Genomic DNA, 17,966 nt, shown 5'->3' on the forward strand with positions numbered 1-17,966 from the left:
ATTATGTATAGCCTTATGTAACTTTCATGATATAATATCCATAAATCATGCTAATCTGATGACGTCATCGGTAAAATCAATGATGGCGGCCAATATTATTAGTTCAGGTATAAACAGGCTTTTTCTGCTTCAAATCCGTCATTACCTGGTACATGGTATGTTAAAAAGCATTCAAATGAACGTTTCTAGCCTATTTTCATTGTGTTTTGGTGTAACAAGTTGCAAACAATGTATTTCAAAAAATGTGAAGATTTCCTATCCAAGATGGCGGATCCCAAGGGATAGCTAAATACATATGACGTCATTCTATGTGCTTAGCATTAACTTGGTAGACTTTACTATCAAAATGATATCTTCGGTTTTAAGGTGTTGGTCAATACCTATAGGTAAGATTGGAAGTCCCTATTTTGACGGTTTTAGCCCAAAAAAATCCCTTTAATTGCGTCATATTACGTCATAACGATATAAAAATTACATGAGTGATCAATCTTTACATACAAGTTACTCCCTGCTAATTTGGTGATGATACATTATACCGTTTGGAAGTTATAAGGGGGGAATGAGAACCCCCCGTCCCAGTGATCCCAAAAAAACCCGGTCTAGATAGGATTAAGACGGTTACACCAATCTGTATCAGGGCTCAAAATTCATCTTTGGAAATAGGTGCACTGGTGCACCCAACTCAAAAAATTGGGTGCACAGAAAGAATTTTGGGTGCACCAGATAAAATAAAGTTTAACGCTGCCTTTTCTTAAGAACTTCAATCTGTAATTCTATAGCTAACTTCAAAATTTCAAACAAATAATACGTTAAATAAAGTACAGCAAAAAGTTATCATGCTGTTTTTTATACTTACATTTCAAGCATATTCTGTATACTAGTGTACAATAGTACCTTAACCCTATAGGCTACAAAAATATATAAGTGCACCAGTGCACCCAGAGTCAAAAATTAGGTGCACAGCTCCAATTTTGGGTGCACAAGGTGCACATGCACCCACTATTTCGAGCCCTGTGTATACTATTATTATCATTATCATAAGGTACAGGAGACTATTATCATTGCTGTTTGTTAAGTGTGATGAAAGTACTATTTGCGCCAGCAATTGTACGTATGACGTTTTTACCGCCCAATTACAGGTGTGTCGTCAGCATCACCATGTCCGACTTCTTCCCGTTTCACTTGACGCTGCTGTTTCTGCTTCTGTACATGGAGGCCATCCACGGAGGTACGGCATATCTTATTCTTATGCAGGCTCTAGGTCGACATGAATGACGTAACGTCAATAGATTGGTAAAGGTACTTTGGTAAAAATGTTCTACCGATGATGCATGTCTTATTTGAACGCAATCGCTCGAGCCCCCTTTCATTGCGTCCTAAACTGGATTTGTGTTACCCTTGACTTTATAATCGGAATATCATTCAAAACATACAAGTATGACCAAAAAGACAACAAAACAAATAGACTTAAAAAGTTCCCTTTTTGTCGATGGAATTCGTTGTTTGTCGATGAAATTCATTGTTTATCGATGAAATTAGTTGCTTCTGGATGAAATTCGTTGAGTGCTTTGTCATTTCGATCGGCCGCAGCGACGCCGCCAGTGTGCCGCGGGTCCACTGAGGGAGCTTGAGGCCACTCTTCTACTAGACTGCACTTGTAAAAGTGCCCTTTCTTTTTCCCTATAGCGGAGTACATGGGGTGTTACGTGGACGGCTCTCCCCGCGTGTTACCATATGAGGTCGCTTATTTAGATGACATCAAGTCCTGCGGGCTTCACTGCAAGGGAAACGGATACATTTACTACGGTGAGAAACCTGTGCACATTTTTTACTTTTTCACTTAACATTTTGTTGCTATTATTCTACGGTAATGTCTGGAAATCGTCTTGTCAAAATAGTTTAGAATTTTAACGTCCATTTTCACTTTTGAATAAGGAGGAAATGAGCACGCCATCTTTCGTTCTCAAAATAACACCCCGACCAATCAAACGCATTGAAATTCAGATTCGAATCAGCCATTTCCCGACAAATCCCTTTCTAAGTTGCGTTAACGACGAAATCTGACAAAACTTTAACTCGACAGTGAGATGGTGGAAGGTGTCAGCTTCTAAAAGATGTTTTCAGATTGACAATCTTGAGATTGTGGAAGTGATTGAATCCGTCCGCGATTTAACGTTTGGAAAAAATACTTTGAACTACTTTTTTTCTAAACGTTAAATCGCGGACGGATTCAATCACGTCCACAATGCCAAAATTGTCAATCTGAAAACATCTTTTGGAAGCTGACACCTTCCACCATCTCCCTGGCGAGTTTGTTTTGTCAGATTTAGTCGTTAACGCAACATATTTTAATTAGAAAGGAATTTGTCGGGAAATGGCTGATTCGAATCTGACTTTCAATGCGTTTGATTGGTCGGGGTGGATAAGCCCTTCTCAAAACCTTACTTGCACTTTTCCTCGTTTTCATTTTCGAAACTTTTCAATGCTATAGTTCACTAGGTGATGACCACTGTACTTGTTTAGGCATGGAATTTACAAGAGAATGCTGGTGTGGGACTGACGTCAACTTCGCCAGCATAGGAACAGTAAGGCCTGACTCTGAATGCAACATGCCGTGTCCCGGAAATACGGCAGAAATGTGCGGTGGTGACAATCGCATTTCCGTATACAGACCCGGGAAAATAGGTGAATACCTTGTTCGGTTCTTTTATCCTTTATCAAAATACATTGCAAGTACAATCACTAGGGATGTCCCTGTATATGTCCCATCATAGTTGAGCTTCTGGATCAAATAAGCATATAGTTGCTAGCTGTAAGACCCCAGTTCAAGGAAAAAAAGGTGATGCCTTATTCAGTTCATTTAGTTCAGTTTATTCCCTGTTTTTTTTATTCTCTGTTTTTTTTTACCGTTGATTTATCCAATAGTGGTCACTTTTTTATCGTTCATCCTTGTGTAATTATCATTTGTTTCTCTCGTATATATTCACTATGTTTTATGTTGGACAGGGGTCTAGTGAAAGAACTTATATAGTAGTTCTGTTACCCCTGTCTAGTTACCTCTGTAACGAAGTTTAAATAGATAAATAAATAAATTTATCTAATACATAGCAAGTACTTTAATCACTAGGGATGTCTCTGCAGCAGCGTTATAGTTGAGCTTCTGGTTCCTATTACAATATACAGTTGATAACCGTAGAACCCCAGTTCAATCCTGGTTTGGGGATGCCCCCTTTTTAAATCAAAGTAACGTAAAATGGGGTCCCGTGTTTGAGGAGGTGCCTCGAGCACGTTAAGGTATGAGCACACAGTATTTCACCGCGACCCCCGGAATCTGTGACGTAGCGGTAAGAAAATAGTGCGCCCTAAATTAAACCTTGAACCGTGTGTAAATACTATGACGTGAATGCCAGAGAGGCGCAAACTTTACTGCATGGCAGTATAATAAGTGGGCTTTTAGATCGTAGGAATGAGATTGTGAAGTTTTCCCATTTGATGTATAAATTCGCATGACCTTTGCAGCTGCCTGCCGAGGTGAGTCGGCTGCAGTTCCGTATGACCCCGCATGACCCCATATCAAAGTGGCCGTGAAATTGTTAAAAAACCATAACCTTTTTTGGTTTTCAGTTATTTTGTAGATCGTACCCTCGACTTAAACATATTCGTTTGTTGTGATTTTGTAGGGTATCCACGTCGATGTTGGTCACTTTGTGGTCCTTAACTATAGAAACCCCCATAGGCCGAAAACTGTGTTCTGCTACCTTAATGGGGAAGGGCTAGTACCCCCCCCCCCTGTAACGATATACCTTTCTACTAAAACAGAAAGAAAAGTTGTTGCTCTATGAATGAACAAACGAACTTCAAGCAACGTGTCATTGATTATTATATTGAAAACAATGCTTTGCATATGAAAGTGATAGTGTCAAAAGTCGAAATTAGCAGGATAACATTTTGTTGCCATATTTCTTATTTTGCTTTCTTACATATGCTTGGATTATGATCATTACTGCATCTCCACTGGTTTCTAGTTTATTTGTGGATTCTGAACGATTTCTCCACGTTTTGTTTTTCCTGTTAAAAAGCTACAATTACAGCATCATCAGAGTGGGCAGGAGACCATGCAGCTACCAACGCGCGGCTTGACTTCAAGGAAGTTCCCAGTGTACTTGCAGGGGCGTGGGCAGCAGCCGTAAACGACGCCAATCAGTGGCTAATGTTTGACCTGGGCCAAAGGTCAACGGTCGGTGTCATCAGGACGCGGGGACGACATGCCGCTGTAGCTAACCATTGGGTGACGTCATACAGTATTTCGTACGGGAACTCCAGCGGCGACGAAATGGACTATAAAGATGCGAACGGAAACACAGTCGTGAGTACATTGTATATTACTAACTAGAGTTCCACGAACACATTATCTTCGCCAAATAATCAAGGCTTATTTTGGAGAGTAATTAATATTTACATGCTTATCACCCCCTGCAAACTTGATCATACACCATACCGTTGAAAGTTATGATTGATGGGGGGTGGGGGTGGGGGGGGAATGAGTCCAGTCTAGATAGGGATAAAAATCATTTGGTGGTACAGGACTAGTATATGTGTATAGTGTGCTGATATATGTTATAACTGGTCATCAAAAAAATTGAAAGTTATAATTAAATGGTACAGTCAATATATATGAATAGAATAAATCTTTATTCCATATCATATACATGTTGCAAGACATAGTACATGTTACTTTTCCATACGGTGCTAGGTAATACCTAGCAGTGGTGCAGTTTTGGTGCAGTTTACTCTCTGAGCAGAGGAGTGGGTCCGGCTGGTTATTCACATGTTTTTAGGTGTTTTGTAAGGCTTTCTATTTTGTTCCCTTTCCGTTATGTCTCAACCCGTGTGTTGGACAAAAATGCCGAAACTGGACACTTTAAAAACCAACCGGACACACACATCTGCTTGAATTGTAGTGAGACTGCCCCATTTGTTTATTTATGTACCCCATCTGTTTATTTATGCTTCTAGGCAAGGCCTTCTGCTGGCCTGTTTCGGGAACCCTGTCACATGCCCCATTATGGAACGTAATGGATTTACAATTATCTTTACTAATTATGCAGATTAGCCCCTGTTTTCTATAATTAGACATCGATTGTGCAAAGCACCATCTGAGCTCTCTACATACAAAACTTCACGACAATCTCTTCACCCCTTCTCAAGTAATACGTGTCCGAATGTCAAAACAAAAACACCCACTGCAGTTCTGAACAAGCCGCTAGGGGGCCCAAACTTACAGAACTTACTTCTTGTGGCTATCTACCACACAAATATCATGACCAAAGCACTTTCAGAAAATATGCCCCAAAATTTTGAAGCTCCGCTGCAGTACCTTAGGTACTCGCTAGAAGGCCGATTATCGAACTTGACCTTCCTTTCCGTAAACCCTACCCATCCACTAAATTATGTTGTCCACAAGAAAATACACATCCACACAAAGCCCGCTGCAGTACCGACGGAAAATGCCAGGAGAACCATTTTTGAACTTGACCTCCGTTTCTACAACATCTACACACCTGCAAAAAATCATGAATATCTATCAACGTTTCCGTCACTTTTTTTGCCTACATACAAACGCACGAAAATTAAAAGTCCGCTGCAGTACTGTTGAAAAACGCATGGTAAACCATTTTTGAACTTGACCTTCCTTTGCACAACCACTACACACCTACCAAAAATCATAAAGATTCATCAAAGGTTTCTTGAGTTATGCTCTTGACATACATACAGACCCACCAAACAGCTGGCTCAACCGAAAACATAATCTACCCCGAGTACTATAGTACTCGGCGAAGATAACTATACGCCACATGGTACAAATACTTTTGAATAATCAGGTATTGCCTCCAGGCAAGGAGTCTGTTGGTTCGCGCGCGTGTATTAGCCCGTGTTCGATGATGGCCAGCAGAACCAGTCCGAATCTGTTCTCATAGGCCCTTGCCTGGGTCCAAATTAGTTCCCGCAGGCAGAGTCATGCAGGACATCAGTGTCGTTGTTAATGGAGTCAGGACCCAACGATGAAATGTGACATCAAGGAGGTTATATAGGTCTAAATATAAATGGTTTATTCGGGAATTAACACATACAGAAATTAAAACAGCATTACATCCGATGTTACCTTCTTTAAAGTAAACCAGCTGAATTACGCTGTCTTAAAATTAAAAGTACAAAAGAGCACACTCAAACAATCTGAAAATATATACAAAAGACAAAATGTACAACCAACAGTACCATACATAACAGATAATACATTTCAAATTGGTGTTCAGTAGTTGGGTCAAGTATCGAATAGCACTACGTTTGTATCTGTCTGATCTTGTGAAAGGAATGGTAAGCTGTAACCTCCCCTTTGAGCCCCTATTGTGGACTGTTTCACGAGTTGGAGGTAGCCAGGGTCGAAATGCTTTTGAAGTCAATAGGGATTTAGCGAATTTAAGACATAAGGTCTCTCTTCTTGCTGCCAAAGTACACATGTCAAGTCTGGAGAGTGCATCAGTATATTAGGAAATGTAGCTAGATCCAAGAATTATTCTGAGGGCGCGCTTTTGGATACGTTCAAGCTGGTGGGATTGTAGAGTGGTTAAACCTGAGTGCCATACTGGGGCTGCATATTCTAGAGTTGGGCGGACACATAGCAGATAGATTTCGCAAAAATCTTCAGTGCAGACACCACAGCGTTTTAGTTTCTTAAGCCAGAAAAGGCGGGATCTTGCTTTTTTAAATATTGCATTGGCATGTTTTTTCCCATTTTATGTCAGCAGAAAGCCAGACACCTAAGATGTATCCTCCTTTGTGACATCGGGTGACGCATGTTATGTTTGAAATGTACATCGCTGTGTTGTAATCTTTCGATGTTTAAGTGCTTTACTCATTTAAAGTCTAGCGGCTAACTTAACAAGAGATATAAGCACGCCAAGCCGGATAGATTGCGCTCGTATGGGTCTTGGTTTATTCGTGTGATCTACACTCTACTAAGGGTCTATACAATGGTCTACACAAGTCTATACAATGGTCTACACAAGTCTATCAATGGTCTAAGGTAGTAACGGTTAAAGAGAGTTACAGTTACAGATGGAAATATGGACTATACTACAGTATATACACTATACGTCACGCTACACTATACGTGTCACTAACCTCGGAGCCTAGGCTGGAACTGAGGTTCAAAACTAACACTCAACCAATATGCTAATGCTGCTCTCGCTATTGGTTGGCTCCCTATATGATCTAGTCACATGTTGTGGGCTAAATATAGACTACTTTCTTGGAAGCTTATGGTTTAATCTAATACGTCAACCCTACGTTGTCTATTCTGACTGTTACATGTTATAATCTGTCCAGAAATTGTCAAAAACTCATGTACATAATGAGAAATAAACTGCAAAGAATTGACTCAACGTAATCACTCGGTCTTCTTCAGCTAGATGAATCAAACGTGGAAACGTACATTTTACGCATGTGTGACGTCAGCACTGGGTCAAAGGTTGTCGGAAGTCGGTCCCCCCCCCCCACCGGTCTTGGTGTCAACAAAGGTCAGATAGCTGAAGAAGATGGAGTAATTCGGTCAAAAACTCCGAAGAACCGATTTTTCAGTTCGAATACAGTTTATTTTTCGTTAATGTGTACTTTCTTGCTGTTTTACGAATTTGGCAAGACCTTATGGCCACAGAAGCGTAATCAAGCTTCCTATCTTAATATATGGCAATCATGTAAGAAAGAAGCTGTCAAAAGTCACCTACCTGAGTTTTAGTCCATGAAAAACATGCATTGGCAGTGGTGTCAGGCCTCTAAAGTTTCAATATAGAGCATAATTTCAACTTTCTAATCGGCACAACCCCTACGAATCCAGCCGTGTTTACAAAAACTGAGCTTTGACCTCCTTCTCTACCTGATAATCACGCAAAAACACCAAACTTCTACTGCCTACAGACACCACAGACATGGACCCAAGTCTGATTTTTCAACACAATTGGAAGGTAGAAACCCTTACCTGTAACATCCAGCTCAGAAATACAAACATATCGTAGAAAAAACCCCTTTACAGCTACTTTTACCAAGGGTACCAAACCTATTTCTATATGGCCTAAAAGTTGGCCTTCTGCGCCTGCTCCGATTACTGGAGTGTCGCCTTATGATTCCACAATGAAACCCGTCGCATGACATGGCAGTCGTTTAGACAAAAAAAAATGAAATAAACAAAATGTATCTCGCAATCCTGCAGGTGTTCACAGGTAACAGTGACAGAGACAGCCTGGTGACGCACGTGCTGGGAGACTACAACGGGCCCTTCCACGCTCGTTACGTCAAGTTTCACCCCATCACGTGGTATGGGTGGATCAGCATGAGGGCAGACATCGGGGAAGGTACGGACGCTGATTTTGTAATCATTACGACTTTACTCAATTCAAGTAGACTTCAGATAGATTTACACTGAAAAAAAAAGTGTGTGCAGCAAAGGTTTAAGAACATTGTCATGTTATTGTCAGGTTATCTACTAGTAAAATAACAAAAGCAAGACCGCCGTTGGCAGCTTCTGTCGAACAAGACCACAAGATCAAGAGAGCCTCGTATTAGATGTTGAAGGGAACTGATTAGAACGGTTTTTGGCCGCCCGTGAGATTTTCCATGCACGCAATACCTCTTTATACGGGTATTTGTCTCAGAAGCGTGCTTGGATTATTCTCTGGGCAGACCTGTTTTCAGTCAGTGGGGACGCTGCCGCTACTGACTATCCCCCCCCCCCCCCCGACAGAAATACATGCTTGGAAAATAGCCCTAAATCTATGTGAAACGTTTTAAGCAATTATAATTTTTCCCTATGGAGATTGTCAACTATACTACTTGATTGATTGATTGATTGATTGATTGATTGATTTTTTTCTTACCTTGTCGGTTTTTTTATTTTTATTTACAGTTGCTCCTGTTGGCTTCTGGCCACTGAACAGCCTTACAGAACTGCGTGACATCAGCGGATACGGAAATGACGCAACCGGTGTAGGCGTATACCCTGCGACCGGTGTACACGGAGAGATCGACGGGTCGTACAGCTTGTCCGGCAGCAGCACCTCCTACATCGAGATCCCCAACAACGGGATGCTGGACACCCGGTATTCCATAACGATGCTGGCCTACGTGTACCCTACAGGGACAGATGGGCCCATCTTCAACTACAGAACCGACGACTTCGGCGTGCACCTTTGGCAAATTGGCACAAACAACTTGCAAGGAAGGTGAATAAACAATGTGATACAGTAAAGTGTAACGTTGGGTAACATAAATTCTTGGGGTACTTAAATTCGAAAACGTGGAATTTAGGGATATGTGTTAGATGCAACATAAGTAATACCGCTAGAAATGCAAACCTGACAGACTAACGTATTCAGAACACTGTCTGAAAAGCTTCGATAAGTATGCATTAGAAGGCGACGAGGTCAAAAACTCTCCGTCCCTTATTGGAACAGTCTGAGGGCTTCGTGGGAGAATTACACAACATGGTTATCGGCTGGTTTATAAGACAAATGTCACATCCGCTTCCTGCTAAACACAATTATTTACAAGACAACTTATTACAATTTCTTTTGCTAACCTGCAACTGGATTCTTAGTGTCATCAATCATCAAAACTCCTCTTTGTTGCTACAACCTACGGCACGTGTATTTTCCCGCCGCCATATTATTACCTAGAATCCTGTCATCAAGCAAACGACAAAGGGTTTGTGAGGAACACTTTTTTGTCTAAATGTTGCGTGTGATAGTGGACTGAAGACGATATTTTCCTCAAAGTTTGCTCCTAACACAACAAGGAACACATGGACATAGTAGTATAACCATTGCTACGGCATCCAGCTAACTTCCCATGAATAATGTACACGTTGCCATGACGGTGGGGATCGACTTTGAGTGACGTTCTACCGACTCAACAAACGGGATATTACCGAAATTATGTTACCCAACGTTACCGCTGATGCCGCAAAGTGAAAGATATGGCTTTTACAACCAATGAAAACATACAGGTGTACGGTGGAAAAAACATCTGGGTGTTATGCAAAATGACAAATTCTCTTTAACAAGCAACTGGATGAAATTTAGAAACAGTCAGCATTCGATACCTTTCGTCAGGGACTAGATGGAAAAACTGTAACAGTTATTTGATTAGTTTCTTTGGTCACTGATATTCAGTCATTTCCTTTAGTCACTGGCGATGCTGTCTGAAACGTCTTACTGTTTCCAAATGTTATTCGCACTCATGAATTGAGTGACTGGTTTTTGTCTTTCTGTGCTTTTGTCCATTCTCTTATCTGCTGCTTCGTTTGTGGTAGTTATGTTGGTGGGGAGTGTGTTGTAGGCTTTTACACGTCTTTAACTGGAATGTTACTGGAATGTTCTGGTCAATGCACTTTGACATTTTGACATGTTCTGACAACCCCTTTTGTACCCCATCTACTTTCTTGCTAGAATGCTGACACGTGAACACGTTTATAAGGACCCTATAAGTGTGTCCACACTGAACCTCAACGAGTGGAACTTCGTCGGCATGACCTACAGCTACCCTTCAGGCAAGGTCAAACTGTGGCATGATGGGTCAGAAATAGGCAGCCTCGACGTCGGAACGTTCGAGACGGAAACCGACTATGACATCCGGGTGGGCGTTAGGGACGGGGATTCCCGGATTTTGACGGGGCGAATCGCCTGTCTGCAGATTTATAACATCCCCTTGAACGGCGAGCAGATCAGGGAAGCTGCAGTAAAGTGCAAAGGTCAGAAGAAAATTTCAGAAATGATTATCTATGAAACAGGAATATACGTACATGTGCTCATCTCCACAATTAGAATGGTAGTATGGAAGAAGCACCTTTTTACTAAAACTTAAAATTAATAATGTAAGGTCGAGCGTGTTTTTTTAACCAATAGATATAGACGAGTGCGCCACAAACAACGGCGGATGTTCCATGAATTGCAACAACACCATCGGCAGTTTTGAATGCTTCTGCGCGGATGGCTATGTCCTGGATGGAGACGGGGTGTCATGCAAAGGTAATTGTTTTCTTTCCTGTTGCTAGGCTCTGCAAAGTTAATGATATCTTCTAAGTCTCCAACCCGGTTTTTAGCCTCCCGTGTCTCAGTGCATATTACATGACATACAGCGGTAGCATCTTGCCCATATCTACATTTTGTAGCCATTCGGAAGCCATTTCTTCAAAGACATAACTTTCCAACCAAATACAGGTCTACACCAAGGCAAACTTGCAGCTCTGTCAGTCATATGACATCCGTGAAAAGCGTTGTGAAATATCTCTTAATCTTATCACCCAGAAAAATTTCAATAGCTCATTTTATTTACTTTTGTTCACTCATTTCAGACGTGGACGAGTGCGCCTCCAATAACGGCGGCTGCGAGCAGACCTGCACCAACACCGTGGGAAGTTTCCAGTGCTCATGTAACTCTGGTTTCACACTTAGCAGCAACAACTTAACATGTGACGGTGAGTACTAGCATGAAGCAAAGTTTTTTTTTTATTATCACTGTCGCCGTTATTTGTAGCTTCGCTACCTTGTTTCAAGTAGAACATGGGTAGAAAGGATTATCAATGAACGGGAATATACGTACATGTGCTCATCTCCACAATTAGATCTAGAGTTCCACGACCTCATACCTTCGCCAAATGATTTTAACCTTTACGACTGACGTATTTAGGAGTGTTTCTCATCAATCATACATCATACCAGTTGATCGTCTTCAGCCAAATAAAAGAAGTTGTCCAAAGTATGAGTTTTACGGTTATGCTAACATCTATCATCAATTGTGCAAATGAGGTCCTTATTAGCACAATTTGGTTCAACGATGTTCACATTCAGATAACTTTCAAATGCCACAAGTATGAAATTGCCATTATTTACCTGTATGTAATTATAGTATTAATTATGCAAATTACGCCTACAATTGCATATGTTTTATCTATTAACATTCCTCTTATCCTCAGTTACAAGTGTCACATATTTGAATAGTCATATCCTGGAACACAGCAGGTTTTCGAAATTGTCTCATTTGTTATGCAAATTAGAAAATCTGAATTGCATAATTATATCTAATCATACAAAGCATCAGGTAAGCTATCTACATACCAAAAATCAAGACCATCCATCAGGCCTAACTTAAGTTAGTTTTTTTTCTCATTTATTATGCAAATGAGGTCTTCATTTGCATAGTTGATATCTATTAATATTTCTCTCCTCAGTTACATGTACATATGTCACATGTTTGAGAGTCCTATTATGAAATTTGGCGGATTTATAAAATTTCCTCATTAATTATGCAAATTAGATACTTATTTACATAATAAGTATCTAATCATGTACATCACCACTCCACCTAAATATCAAGACCGTACATCAAGCCCATCTTGAATTATAGTAATGTCTTCATTTGCATAGTTTATATATATTAATATTTCTCTCCTCAGTTACATATGGCACATTTTTGAGCGTCCTATTATTGAATTTGGCGGATGCATAAACTTTCCTCCTTAATTATGCAACTTAGGTACTTATTTGCATAATAAGTATCTAATCATGTACATCATCACTCAAGATTCTGGGTCGGAGTTCAATTTTGACCGGGGGTTTGGTCATGACCCGGTAATCTGCCGGAAGTGCGTGGTCGTCACCCCGATTTCTGCCCGAGATTGCTTGGTGATGGTTTTAGCTGTGCATGAATATTTTGAATCTTCTGAAAAGCCCGTGAGTTGTAGTATTTTTGGGCGCGGTGCAGTTGGTTCGCTATCGAAGCCTTTTTTGTATTAGTCCGCGGCAACGGTGATGCAGTTTTCTCGCCTGATGACCCAGATAGCATCGTTTTTAATGCATTTTCACCGAATTTGCGTCATCGAAGATTGCGAAAAAGTTATCACATGACTTTTTTTATTTTTTTCATTTTTTAGAGACACCATTTACTAAGCTTTCTCAGCATATATGTCGTGACCCCAGGAAAACTCGTTTTTTTCCGAGCAGATTTGATCAAAAAAGTGTAAAAAAATGATAATTTTCGGGTGCCAAATTTACATTTTACTATGGTTTCTACCCAAAATAAAGGGGCAACGGACAATACCGATAAATACATCGGAAAACAGCAGAAAACCGCTTTTCGACTATGTGATTACATTTTCCGTCCTACTTTTCTCGGCGGAATTGTACCCCGTCGACCTGAGGGTGTCGGCCTACATACGAAATCGCCAAAAAACTCCGGTCCGAGACCTCAAGCTAACTACTTACCAAAAATCATGACCATCCATCAGACCCTTCTTGAGTTATTCCATTTTAAAGTCTGAAGCAAAACCGGCTCCTGCAGTTTCAAAAAAGCCGCTAGGGTGCCCAAGCCTAGACCACTTGCTCTCTGTCCAAAGAGCTATCTACCACTTAAAAATCACGACCATAGCATGTCCAGAACACGAGATATCAAAACAGGAAGTTCCGCTGCAGTACCATAACAAGCCGCTAGGGGACCCAAAATCTAATCATTTCCATATCTTATCAAGACCTACCCACCTACTAAATATCAAGACAATCCATCCAAGCCTTCTTGAGTTATGCTGTACGTTACAAACAAACAAACAAACACACACACAAACAAACGCTACCCTCTGCATAACCTTCTCGGCGAAGGTAATGATAGAATGGAAGAAGCAGGTTTTATCAAAGCTATAAATGCAATAATGTAAGGGTGAGCGTGTTTTTTAAACAAATAGATATAGACGAGTGCGTCACAAACAACGGCGGATGTTCCATGAATTGCAACAACACCATCGGCAGTTTTGAATGCTTCTGCGCGGATGGCTATGTCCTGGATGGAGACGGGGTGTCATGCAAAGGTAATTGCTTACTTTTCTGTTGCTAGGCTCTGCAAAGATAATGATATCTTCTAAGTCTCCAACCCGGTTTTTAGCCTCCCGTGTCTCAGTGCATATTACATGACATACAGCGGTAGCATCTTGCCCATATCTACATTTTGTAGCCATTCGGAAGCCATTTCTTCAAAGACATAACTTTCCAACCAAATACAGGTCTACACCAAGGCAAACTTGCAGCTCTGTCAGTCATATGACATCCGTGAAAAGCGTTGTGAAATATCTCTTAATCTTATCACCCAGAAAAATTTCAATAGCTCATTTTATTTACTTTTGTTCACTCATTTCAGACGTGGACGAGTGCGCCTCCAATAACGGCGGCTGCGAGCAGACCTGCACCAACACCGTGGGAAGTTTCCAGTGCTCATGTAACTCTGGTTTCACCCTTAACAGCAACAACTTAACATGTGACGGTGAGTACTAGCATGAAGCAAAGTTTTTTTTTTATTATCACTGTCGCCGTTATTTGTAGCTTCGCTACCTTGTTTCAAGTAGAACATGGGTAGAAAGGATTATCAATGAACCTATTTTTGCGACTAAAATGACTGAGCGGGGTCAAAAAAGACCCCAAAATGTTTTTTTCAGTAAAACCTTCCTTTTCACCTTTTTCACTGATTTTTATCCATACATTGCTTCATCAATGTAAGAGGAATGTTTTGGCATCTTTAGATATAAATAACTCCTGTTCATTATCATAATTTATGCAAAAAGATCAGAAGGACCACGTCTTGAACTATTCCTATCTAGACCGGGAGGGGATTTTGAATCCTCTAGTCTAGGCTAACAATGAATTACAAGGCTTATTGACGCACCAAGCGGACAATAAAGTACTAAGGCAGTTTTGGGCATCATACACTGGGAGTTTATTCACACACAAAAGACACAAGTTCTCCCATACACACAAGGTATATCTACTCTACACAAAAAAAAAAAACTTTTACAAGTAAGTCCTATCTACACATTTAGTTTAAGTACGAACAGTTTCTAATATCATTAATAAAGCGTTTGCTATAATAAGTATAAATCGAAGAATGGAGAGCGATAAAGGCAGAATACAGGTAGTTGCATGTTACTTTATATATGTCGTGTACGTTTAAACACAAATAGGTTTGTAATGTTTTGTAAGCAAGCCGCTTAGATACATCGAAGTCGGGTCGGGTGGGATAAGGGTAAAATTGCAAGATAGCTGCTGAGGTGTTGGCGTGTCCGAGTTCCGAGTGCATTTGGAGCAGTGTGCTACTTGTGATTAAATAGATAGCCGGATCTGGAGGTGATAATTACCGCTGGCTAACGTAGGAAGCTCCCTGCTGTGTTGGCGCCGAGTCGACTAGTCGGCCTCGGATTCTGAGAAACTCTAACCCCCAGATGGCTGGGTCATCAGGAGTTCAAGCTTAGATGGCAGGGTCATCTGGAGTTCAAAACTTAAATGAATTTAGTTATCCATTTTCACTTTGAATCCTCTAGTCTAGGCTAACAATGAATTACAAGGCTTATTGACGCACCAAGCGGACAATAAAGTACAAAGGCAGTTTTGGGCATCATACACTGGGAGTTTATTCACACACAAAAGACACAAGTTCTCCCAAAGCCCAAAACTGCTTATTTACAAGTGAGGTAGTGGTAGGAATAGGAACAGTAGAGTAAATCAGCCTGAGTATAACACAATCTCTACACTACAGTATAACAGTTCATTAGACTTAGGCACGTAGCCTCTCTCCTATTCTGTTCATAACAGTGAGACGGCCTTGCAAGTTAATAGCTAGGTACACAAATACAGAGTCAGACTTCCAATCTCCCATGATTTTGATAAGATCAAGCGGAATGCCGCATTCTAGCAAGTAAGAAGCACCACCTCTGCGGAAGGAATGGCCAGCGTAACCAGCGGGGTCGAACCCCAGCGCGTAGAGGCTGGAACGGAGTTTGCTAAGAAATCTTGGTAACGGTGAGCGGTAACAGTGAGCCAGAGGGGTCTTTGTAGAGAAAGGCCGACTGGGTGGAAGAGGCACCTGGGCTCTTTTTGAACGCCAGAGCCAAAGCTGTGCACGGACAAAGTGGGGAGCCAGTGATAGCCGGGAGAGGAATTTCTAGGGACCTCTCGCCGAATTGAATGGTTTTAGAAAATCTGCAGGTGACGGTGAGACCCCAAACCGCGAGTTTTAAGTCACCACGACAGAGATGTTTTGACGGAGAAAAGGTGTTTTTGGAAGAAGGGACCAAATTGGCCTTCCGAAAGAGGCAAAAGAACGCAACCAGGCAGGCTGCCCAGAAGGTGGCGTCGACGCTTACTGTTAGGTCTAAGGTCGACAAGACTCCGACCAGAATAGAAGGAGTGATTGGTAGCTTTCGGCGGGGCGTGTCGCTTTTGAACGGTCTAATTCCTCTTAGAACAGTGTGCAGTTGCCAATTTTGGATTGTTGGATTAGGGAGGCCGAATTCCTTATGAAGCAGGGAAACAATGTTCAGATACTGCCGGACGCTCGTGTATGTTAACGAGCGGGCCAGGAATGCTGCATATCGACAGACAGTTGCCGTGGTAGCGGGCACTGGGGGGTAGCCCATGAAAAGACAGAATTGGAGGTACGCACGGAGGTGGGTACCGTACGTTGATTTGGTGCTGTCTGCGAAGGTGGACGCCCGGAATGCACTGATTTCGGCATCCAAGGTCCGCTCCAAAGTGTTGGCCGCGCCGGGGGGCGGTGCTGATTCATGCCCTGCGAAGGAAGGGGGCGGAAGGATGTTAGGCCGGGACCGGGTGAAGGGAGGGCGTTTTTGCCAACCCAGGCGGACATGAGGGTCTGAAATCGGCGAATGTGAGCCGGGTCGTGCAAGCGAGAAATGGAATCGGCTATTGTATTAAGACAGCCTCTGACGTAGCGGGCTGTAATGCGGAAGTTATAAGCCGCAGAAAGCCAAAACAAATGACGCAACTCGGGCATGAGGTGCGTGGTACGTGTGGTACCTTTGTTAACTAGAGTTCCACGAACACATATCTTCGCCGAATAAGCAAGGGTTTCTATAAAGAGTGCAGAGAGCAATTCAAACATCTATTATGTTTATAAATGTTACCTCATATATCAATTTGAGTCTATCTTGGGAAATGAACAGATAGGAAATGTATATTACATGTCTTCTAGATGTTCCGCGTAGGAGTATATTCAGGAACTTGACATTAATGCAAGTATCGTTGACTTCTGTGTTAGGTTGTTGTGTAACCTTTAACACAGGCAGCTGTTCTAGGCGTTCCATTTATTTAAGATTATACATTTTGGCTTACAGTATTGTAATTGCATACGGTTTAAATCCCAATAGACTTAAGGCAACATATAACTGACCTGGGAAAAACTACCTTTGCGCTCAAAGGGGACAACAATTTTCTCCAATGATTTACCTTAAACTTTATGTACAACCCATGCCAGAGGGTACTGTTCTCGTTGTGCTTGGACCGTCCGCTTGCCGTAACCGTTGGAGAACTGAACATTGTCTTTTGATGGGTACCGCATTTGGGTAAATCTTTCTTGTATTTGCTTTCACACTGAATTTTACGAGGATGGTGTGGACATCATGACCTGTGTTTACGGTCAATGCCTACTACTGTTGCGAATGACAATTCCGTCTGAAACGATAACGTTGGCAGTGACCATGACTCTTGTCCCTACTGCTATTGACAATATCTCTCTAAAGCCTCCTGTTTCACTTGTTTTTTTTTAGACTGTTAGATTTGTGAGACCTGTTACTGTTTTAGGATATCTTTTTTCGTGTCTCTGTCTGAAACACCCTGGAGGGGAGTTCAGTCAGGTGTTGCACATTGTGCTTGTCTGCTTCTGGGTTGGTCCTATAGACGTACAACGCTAGCGCTCCTGATGGGTAGCACGAGTCTGTTTTGAAGATTATCCTGGTTTTGAGGATGTTCGCTATCTGTGCAAGAACCTTTTCTTACTCTCATCTACGAAGGACTGTGGCCCACATCCAGTGTGAATATACAACGGCATTTTACAAACCACATAAAGCTTAGTAAAATGCA

At 41.6% G+C, this 17,966-nt stretch overlaps 1 protein-coding gene across 1 annotated transcript in view; it reads left to right on the plus strand.

Moving 5' to 3' along the window:
* The first annotated feature begins 1,140 nt into the window (after nucleotides 1-1,140).
* Nucleotides 1,141-17,966, plus strand: part of LOC136429506 (uncharacterized) — a 33,166-nt gene continuing 16,340 nt past the window's right edge. Inside the window, exons 1-11 of the mRNA XM_066419338.1 lie at nucleotides 1,141-1,228; nucleotides 1,687-1,806; nucleotides 2,524-2,685; nucleotides 4,080-4,366; nucleotides 8,267-8,408; nucleotides 8,960-9,275; nucleotides 10,500-10,801; nucleotides 10,956-11,078; nucleotides 11,405-11,527; nucleotides 13,787-13,909; nucleotides 14,236-14,358. Of these exons, the coding sequence (XP_066275435.1) occupies nucleotides 1,159-1,228; nucleotides 1,687-1,806; nucleotides 2,524-2,685; nucleotides 4,080-4,366; nucleotides 8,267-8,408; nucleotides 8,960-9,275; nucleotides 10,500-10,801; nucleotides 10,956-11,078; nucleotides 11,405-11,527; nucleotides 13,787-13,909; nucleotides 14,236-14,358 (1,891 nt within the window). The 5' untranslated portion in view covers nucleotides 1,141-1,158. The remainder of the gene's footprint in view (nucleotides 1,229-1,686; nucleotides 1,807-2,523; nucleotides 2,686-4,079; nucleotides 4,367-8,266; nucleotides 8,409-8,959; nucleotides 9,276-10,499; nucleotides 10,802-10,955; nucleotides 11,079-11,404; nucleotides 11,528-13,786; nucleotides 13,910-14,235; nucleotides 14,359-17,966) is intronic.

This window comes from Branchiostoma lanceolatum, chromosome 3, assembly GCF_035083965.1.
Source record: "Branchiostoma lanceolatum isolate klBraLanc5 chromosome 3, klBraLanc5.hap2, whole genome shotgun sequence".
Classification (NCBI taxonomy): domain Eukaryota; kingdom Metazoa; phylum Chordata; class Leptocardii; order Amphioxiformes; family Branchiostomatidae; genus Branchiostoma; species Branchiostoma lanceolatum.